At 49.2% G+C, this 8,688-nt stretch overlaps 1 protein-coding gene across 1 annotated transcript; it reads left to right on the plus strand.

Moving 5' to 3' along the window:
* Window positions 1-2,031: 2,031 nt before the first annotated feature.
* LOC104512653 (probable ATP-dependent RNA helicase DDX58) lies at window positions 2,032-8,451 on the plus strand. Its single transcript, XM_010155713.1, has 6 exons — window positions 2,032-2,202; window positions 3,702-3,852; window positions 5,530-5,655; window positions 5,832-5,945; window positions 7,098-7,251; window positions 8,070-8,451. Exons 1-6 carry the CDS (start codon window positions 2,122-2,124, stop codon window positions 8,449-8,451), a joined length of 1,008 nt encoding a protein of 335 aa, XP_010154015.1. The 5' UTR covers window positions 2,032-2,121.
* Window positions 8,452-8,688: the final 237 nt, after the last annotated feature.

The following is an 8,688-nucleotide window of genomic DNA, read 5'->3' on the forward strand; positions in this document are numbered from 1 at the left end:
CACAGCTTGGTGTCGTCGGCAAATGAATGAGTTGGGAAGGTAAGGAAAGGTAGAGAGGATTCATTTGGCATTTGGGTTCACCCTGAATCACTGTGCAAAATCCCTTTGCTAGCTGTCTCGGTAAGTGGATGAAACACGAGGGTACACGGAAAGAGGGAGACAGAGGTATGAGTGGACAGAGTGGCAGATGTTTAGAAGAGATGATGGCTTCATGCCCTCTGCTGCTGCTTTTTGTGAACTGGATTTATAGTGAATATATATTTAAGGTGGTGAAAACTTGAAACAAGACCCGGGTGAATTTGCCGTCCTAATGCAGGTAACAGCTCCCTCATGTTCCAGTCGACAGCGCTCTGACCGGTTAGCTCATTTAGGCTTTAACTAACCAGGTTGGTTGCCCCCACCCTGGCCCTTAGGTCTGCGTGCAGATGTTTCACACACAGGACAGTAGGTAGTTGGCAGTCGCCAGTGGAGGTTTTCCCTGAAAAGATGTATCTTGGGCCACTTTTTGAATGTGGTACTGAAGGGGGTGTTGTGCAGACGACTTCCTTTAGCAGCCTGGCCAGGCAACCTCCTACAATTTACAGGATGAGTTAGCAGAAGACTTATTTGTCTACAGGCAGACAGAAAGGGGCCAGGATCTCTGCAAGAACCCAGCGGACAGAATCAGGCTGAAACACGCCAGTCTTCAGGGGATGAGACGCGCGTGTCACAGGCAGAGACCCGTCAACGCAGAGTCCCACCACAGCAGAAAACCTTGGCAGTGTCAGGCACTTGCTTCCTGAGATGAGCCCAGATGGTCCCCATATGCAACCCTCACCCTCTGTTTTAAAGGGAGACAAATAGTATTGCACTCTCGGCTTTTTGCCCAGCAAAGGTAGGAGAATAATTAAAAAAGTAACTCAAAGAATCCGCAGGATTTGCACGCTGTCCTCTACACATGTAGGCTTTATCGGAGATGCTTGCTGGTGGTTTGCTGGAGTCGATCTCAAACCCCTAAATGTCCCGCCGTAAACCACTTCTCTTTCCATGCACTCACTGCTAATTATGCATAGTTACAGTATCTCAGTGAGCAATTATTACAAAATCCCGATCACGTGGATGTAGCCCGCTCTCCCCTCACAGCAAATACGGGGTCCAGCCCAACTTCTCACCAGCCCGTCACAGCCCCGACTTCCGAGCTGCAAAAGACTCTTCTCCCAACGCTTGATGATGTTCAGTTTGGTGTACTTTCAGCAGAAAACCGAAACGTTTAACCTGCTGACCGCAAGTGCCACCCCAACAACTTACTGGTGTGTCCCGAGACGAGAATGTAGCGTCACGCTTGTACCCGGCAGACGCGGGGGTGGCTGACAATGACAGGCGTTGCGGCGGTGAGTGCCCACACTTCTCCTTCTTCCCAAGAAATTAAAGTGTCTGGCAAACCCTGTTTGCCCACAGTTCCTCTGGGACCCCGACCTGCTTCCTCACACCTCCTGAGCCTACACAGCAAACCGCACAATTCCCGTTGGTCTGATTCCCTGCCGCCGTCTGTCCCAGAGCGCTGTTTCCAGCTGTTCGCACTCTCCGGGTCGCTCTCAGACTGACCTCAGCAGTATGACAAGGGTTTTGGAGGAGGGTGGAGCTAAGGACAGGACGGAAAGGTGGTAAATAAAAGGGAACCAAAGGTGTCCGTGATGCTGAGTAGTGTCCTGTGCCCTGGGAATTCCTGTGGAAGAGTGCCATGGCCTGCGAGGATTGTATGGATCAGTGGAAGGGGGTTGTGTGATGTGGGCTGTGACGTGTGGCTCTTTGTCCTCTCTTGGCACAAGGGTTTTCGTGTTACACATACAAGTGCAGTAGAGGAAAACAGCCAATCTACAAAACCTGACTGTGGTTCACCGAGTTTTTTGCCAGTTACAGGTCAAAATAATTTTAATTTTTCCTCTCTGGCTGAAAAAGTGGGATTTTTTTTCCCCTTGTTCCTACCTATTCCAGCTAAAGGTTGAATCTGTAGTCACAGTTTGTCTCTTTTTTTCTCTGAAAGGTTACACTGGACTAGCAGAAGCGATTGAAAACTGGGACTTCAGCAAACTGGAGAAACTGGAATTGCACCGACAGCTGTTGAAGCGGATAGAAGCAACAATGCTGGAAGTCGACCCGGTAGCGCTGATGCCTTACATAAACACGTGCCTGATAGAAAGGGAATGTGACGAGATCCTGCAGGTACGGCTAATCCCGCTGTTCGCCTCGTCCTGCCGGGGAGCAACTCACGGGGGGAATCGGTGCCCACGGTGGCGTGAGGAGAGGGTCCAGCCCCCGCGCCCTGCGGAGGGACTGCACTGTCCCCTGCGGAGGGGCGGCCTTGCCGTGTGGGTGCAGCTTCCCTGCACACCTTGTTCTTCACCCCTCCGGCTGCGGGGATGAGGGCTGGAGGCAGGGAAGCAGGATCACAGAATGTTTTAGGTTGGAAAAGAGCATTAAGGTCATCAAGTCCAACCATAAACACTGCCAAGCCCATCACTAACCCATGTCCCAAGCACCTCATCTACACACCCCTTGAACACCTCCAGGGACGGTGACTGCACCACCGCCCTGGGCAGCTCGTTGCAATTCTTGCCAGCCGTAGAGCCGTAGAATATTTTAGGTTGGAAATGACCATCAAGTCCAACCATTAACCAGATGAGGTGGCTTCGGCATTGGCAGTGCTCAGCTGTATGTCTGTGGTGACGTGGGTGCCTCGCTGTGCCCTTGGAACAGCCCCTTTTCTGGAGTGTTCACGCTGCATAAATGCTCCTGAAAACACAGACGGCACTAGGCAAAGTGTCATTTTGGTGTTGCCTAAACGGATTCCCAGTTGTCATGGGATTTGTCGTAGTTTATTACCTTAACGGTGGCAACCCTTAGACACTTCCTGTGGCTCTGCGAGTTTTGTCAGCACCCGAAGGGGCAGTCACAGGGTGAAATGAATCTTTTGGTCTGAGGTCATTAGCTAAATGCCACAGAAGTCAACAGGATTTTCATTGCCTTGGGCTGTGCGGCCGTTGTGCTGCTGCCCGGCTCCAGCTCGGTGTCGCCATCAATGCCTGGTAACGAGTGACGTTACCAACCACGCATCATCCCTGACTGGTTGCTAATAAGTGATTAATGCTCGTGAAGGAGTCTGTGTTCGCGCTCCTTGTGACGCCTGGGAAGGACTGTTTGCAGCTATTTTATTTTTAAAGCGGTATTTCTTTATGGAGACACATGACATTGGGAGAGCTATCGCATCTGACCGAACACCAGGCCCGCCAAAAATGTTGTACTTTGGCTTCGTCCTATTCCGAGATGGTTTTTAATCAGTTTGGCTTTAGAGGCTTGTGGCAGATATGGCTCATTATATATATTATGCCTTATTATATATATTCTAGCTCGTTTTATGTGTTACACCTCTGTATTATACCTTCTCAGACAAGAACTCACAGGATAGTTCTGCGATGTTTCAGACTATGTGAATGTTTGGGCAAATATCCTCCCTGTTGATGTAGTCCAGCTGAGTTCAGTCTGCGCCTAGGCTGGCAGGATTGCCTGGAAGGCTGAATTTTATCGGGAGCCTTTCATTCTGTGAGGAGGAAATGCAGTTTTCCACTCAGGGAGGTCAAAGCAGCCAGATGAGAATGCCAGTCAGGGAACGGTGGTTTTGGTGGCTCAGGAGCTACAGCAACTTGTGTTGGCTGCGTGCGCAGATCAGCGAGTACAGGAGCAAAGCAGCCGGGATAACGAGACTCATTGAAGGCCTCTGTCGCTCGGATAAGGAGAACTGGCCGAAAAGCCTTCAGCTGGCACTGGATAACGCCGGGTACTACAACGCGAGTGAACTGTGGAATATGAGAGAAGGTAAGCTGAGACTTGTTTTTCCGATGACCTTTTCCTCTTCTGGCACCAGGCAGTAATGTGATTTTTTTCAGGAGAGTAAGGCTAATTTAAAGCGATGCCAGCAGACCGCACCGCTCTCTGCTGTCAAAATACGGAACTCTTAAAAAAATAAAATGTTTGTTATATAAAATGAAGTACAGGTACTGCCCTACAAAATGTTAGCAATTATTTTTTAGTGTTTTTCCTCCCATGTGGTTATGAATGATGTAGTCTTTTGGCAGACGGGATTGGACATCTTACAAGGGTCTGAAGGGATCAACAACAGGTTTATCTTCCTCCCCCCCGAGGTAGTTCACATTTTGCCATCCTGTTGGTTGAGCTGCGATAGAAGTAATGTTTTCCGATAAAATACGGTGAGGAATTCGACATTCTAGAAATGATACATTTCTGTGATCCACAGAGCAGACCATGTAGTTTTTCTTTGAAAAATCAGTAAGCAACATTTACCAAGTAACTATGTTAGTTTTGTAAAAATACAGAATTTCCCCTAATAAGATTTTACTTTTGTCAAATTCACCTTTTTCCACTTAAAAAACACCTGTATGAGTACCCTGCAGCATGGGAGAATTTAGAGAGACATACAGTATTTCACTACCAAATAATTAAGGAAGACAAGCGATTTTAGATAAACTGGGTCGAGTTTCTTCATACCTGCATTTGCTTTCTCCCCAGCTGTAAGTGATTGTTTGAATTGTTTTTAATTAGCAACCGGGACAAGCTGTTTTTAAGTGGTTTCTTCAACAATATTTCTTGGTTTGAAATGTTTTCATTGCTGTAATCAAATGTGGAGATTTAATTATTACATCCATGTGTAGTTAAGCAGCTTATATATATACGTGTATATATATATATATATATACGATCTGGCTCACAGTTAATGCTGTAGGTTAGAGCTGTCACTGTCTTTTGGGGAGCTTCTGCTGACACCCACCTGAATAAAGCCCAAGTCGGGCTAGTGAAGACGTGTCCCTCCGTGGAGGCATTTTCACGCTGGCAGTTGAGAAGAGCTGCGAGTAGGGGTTAGTGACAGACACCGTGTGCCTTCTGGGGTGGCATTAGGGTGCAAATGCGCTTTCTCCCTCCAAAAGCAGCGTGTCCGGGTGCTGTTTGCCACGAGGCTCTTCATGAAAAGTCCGTGGCAGTTCTTCAAGAAGGTAATAATTATGGGGCAAAACAAAATCTTAGCAGGTATCTTTGGGGCCTCTCTTGATGATGGTGTAAGATGAAGGATGGAGATAGTCTTACAGGGCCTGGGTCCTGCCAAAAGGTGGGGGAAAGGGGGAACAAAGTCTGGCGTTTACCAAGATTCTCTGAAGTCCCGAGTGTTTTCATGCTTGTGGTTCATGTCCATGTTCAAGCTGTGACCTTGGCACTGTACACAGAGGATATAACCTTCCTCCCAGTCTATTTTCTCCCGTGACTTTTAGGGGATAGATAAATGAGCATTGAGTATGCGGGTCTTCTAAACCCAGGACTCCCAGTGCTATCCGTCGTACAGGAACGAGAGCCTGGGTGCAGCATCACTTCACGTCATCTTTCCGTGCAACCAACTCCCTCACCTTGTCATCCCCGCACGTACAACACTTCACAGTCAAAAGGATCAGCAACATGCCTTTTGTTTTTTTGGTGATTGTACAGACAACGGCAAAGATGTGGACGGTGAAATGACGGATGCCTCCGAGATCAGCTTTGAAACCACGATGGTATTTTCTGAAGAAGCAGAATATGACAATAATCTCAGTGAAAACCTCCGTGCAGCTTCAGGTAAGACTTGGCACTTAAACCAGTGTCTGGCTGGACCTCTCCATTTCCATAGACTCCCGAAGGAGATGGTGTGCAGACTCCAAGGACTCTATGGGCTTAGGTAGCAACTGCATGGGGCACAGTGCGTTTCACACATTATTGTTGCAGCACTTCACAAAAATGCGGTTCTCTCCTAGAAGGAACCTGTCAGTCTTCACTGGTGTACGAACCGAAGAAGGCTCGGAGCTACCAGATCGAACTTGCGCAGCCGGCTGTCAGTGGGAAAAACACGTTGATATGTGCCCCCACAGGTGAGAAAAAGCATGTTTCTTAGAAAAACGTTCTTGGTGGATAGGGCTGTGGAGGACAGGAAGGGTAAAGGTTAAGCCAAACTTTTCCAGCTCTTTATTTAAAAGCAGTGTTCCATCCAGGAGTAGATCCAGATCTAACCTGGAATTAATGGCCAAGGGCAGCACAGGGACTGGGCAAGACAGACGTGCCTCAGCAGCACTGAGGGAATTCCAGGGAATTCCTGCAGCGCTGGCATTCAGACTTCCATGCTCTGACCTCTGCTTTCTCACTCCCTGCTGCAGATTTCTGAGGTAAAATCACTCACCCATCTCTGCAGATCTTTAAGAAATTTGGCGTGCAGGTTGAATTAAAAATAGGAAGAGCTGCCTAGAGACTCCCGTATCTCCTGTACCGCGCTGCCTACGACACCCAAACAGCACAGGGGCCTTCGGCAGCAGCTCAGGACTGAGTTACGGAGGTGGAAGTGCAGCAGCCAGAGGGGTCAACCAGCTCTTTCTTTCTGCCTGTGTTGTGCACATTGCGGGCCTGATTCCCCCCCAGGCCGAGGAGAGACAGGTGGGGACATGGGAGAGCTGTGGGGTAGCGGAGGCAGGGACACAGGAGAGCTCTGAGCCCGAGTGCTGAAGGAAAATAACAGTGAAAGGAGCAAAGCTACATAGAATCACAGAATCATAGAATGGTTTGGGTTGGAAGGGACCTTGAAGCCCATCCAGTTCCAACCCCCCTGCCATGGGCAGGGACACCTTCCACTAGACCAGGTTGCTCCAAGCCTCATCCAGCCTGGCCTTGCACACTTCCAGGGATATGGATGGGGAAGGAAAGTGCCTGGTGCCCGTCCCATAGCCGGATTTGATGTCGGAGAGCACTCTAAGCGCAGAAACAGACTCAGTGGTTTCAGATCACCCATCAAAGCTGCAAACAGACTTCCCTTGCCAGTGACATGGTCTTTGCAGACCGAGGCTGCGAGGGACAAAGGGGTGGTGCCCACCTGAGCAAGCTGCAAGCCTGCGTCCAGATCCGTCCCCGGGAGTGTTACAGCCCCTTGCCAGCTCCCCGTTGTTACGGAGCATCCAGACGAGACAGGCTCCTGCTTACAAACACAAAATGCCCACTCATACCAGTGCTTTACCTTTCACATTCTTTGTTTAAAGGATCTGGAAAAACTTTCGTGGCGCTTCTGATCTGTGAACACCATTTCCAAAACGTGCCCGCAGGACAGAAGGCAAAAGTTGTCTTTCTTGCAACTAAAGTGCCGGTGTACGAGCAGCAGAAAACCGTATTCAAACACCATTTCGAAAGAAGCGGGTAGGTGTAATTCTACCTGGTGGCTTCCTCCACAGAAAATAAACTGGGCTGTAGGAAAAAAATGTGACGGGTTGAGTGGTGAGAAGCGTGCTCGGCGTTAACGCAAGGGTGGTGCTCGGTGGGAAGAACCGTTGGGGAGAGTCTAATGTCTGCATCAGGAGAGTTTAAGCACTGGTTGTGCAGCATCTGTGGAAACAGCCAAAGTAGACCTGTGCCTGCCTCTGGGTGTAGTGTGTTCTTCCTCGGGATGCCTTTCAGCCCTGCTTCCAAAGACAAGGCAGTTCCCGGCAGACACAGTGGGATTCCTCTTGCCGTTGTCAAGTGGCAGTCTCTCTTTCTTTTCCAAATGGAAGGACCCAAACCTCTTTGGTTTCTCAACCTCTAGTCAGAAAATGATGGTCCACCTCTCTGGTGGGACTGAAAATTGCTTAGGGGAATATCGACAACCTGTAGCTTCAGATTTTGGAGGGACTGGTTAGTGAGCATCCGTATACGAACCCCCAAGCTATGGGAAAAGGAGGCTGCCAGACATACACAGAACGGGGACGAAGGGCAGGATCTCCAGCTTATGTGCGAACAAACTGAAGCAGCTTAAACATATAAAACCGCCCTTCAAATCTAACGGGAGTTGAAAATCCAGGTGTTTACCCTCAGCAGTCTTTTTTCTCCGCTTCTGTGGGTCAAACTGCTGGCCCCGACAATTTGACATTTTGAATTTGGTCACTGCTCTTCAGCCTTGCTGAAAACTGTCCTAGATTTTTTTTTTCCCCGGCAAGACATCCTTTTTCATACCTGATCTTTCTGCCTCTTCTTCCTAGATATTCTGTTCAAGGGATTAGTGGTGAAACAGTTGGAAATGTCTCTGTAGAGAAGGTTATACAGGACAGTGACATCATCGTGCTGACGCCCCAGATTCTCGTGAACAGCATCGAGGAAGGGATCCTTAGCTCCCTCTCCATCTTCACTCTGATGATATTTGATGAGTGCCACAACACGACGGGCAACCATCCTTACAATGTGTTAATGACCAGATACCTCGAACAAAAATTTGACTCCTCTGCGAACCCCCTGCCCCAGGTAAGGCCCGGCCTGTCAGGGGTGGGACACTGGAGTGGTCTGCCGCACCGGCAGCAAAGCCCCAACTCCCGCTGTCTGTGTCAATCCAGTTCACACTCCCATTTAGCAACGGCTGCCAATTGAAACGGTAGCGCCTGGAAGACTTTTTTCCCTGCTCTCGGACACCTCCAGGCTGTTTTCCCATGCTGTACCTTCCCTCCAGCTGCCAAGGACTGGTCAGCTTGACAGCGACCAGCGTAGCTGAGAGCAAACGGGACTGCTGGGCCCAGAAGAAAGTACCCACCCCTGAAATCAGTAATCACCGCTCTCTCGCTGTCTTCTGCAGCAATAAAATGGGGATCTGAATAGGCTGGATCCGTG

Source organism: Eurypyga helias, unplaced genomic scaffold, assembly GCF_000690775.1.
Source record: "Eurypyga helias isolate BGI_N326 unplaced genomic scaffold, ASM69077v1 scaffold13617, whole genome shotgun sequence".
Lineage (NCBI taxonomy): Eukaryota > Metazoa > Chordata > Aves > Eurypygiformes > Eurypygidae > Eurypyga > Eurypyga helias.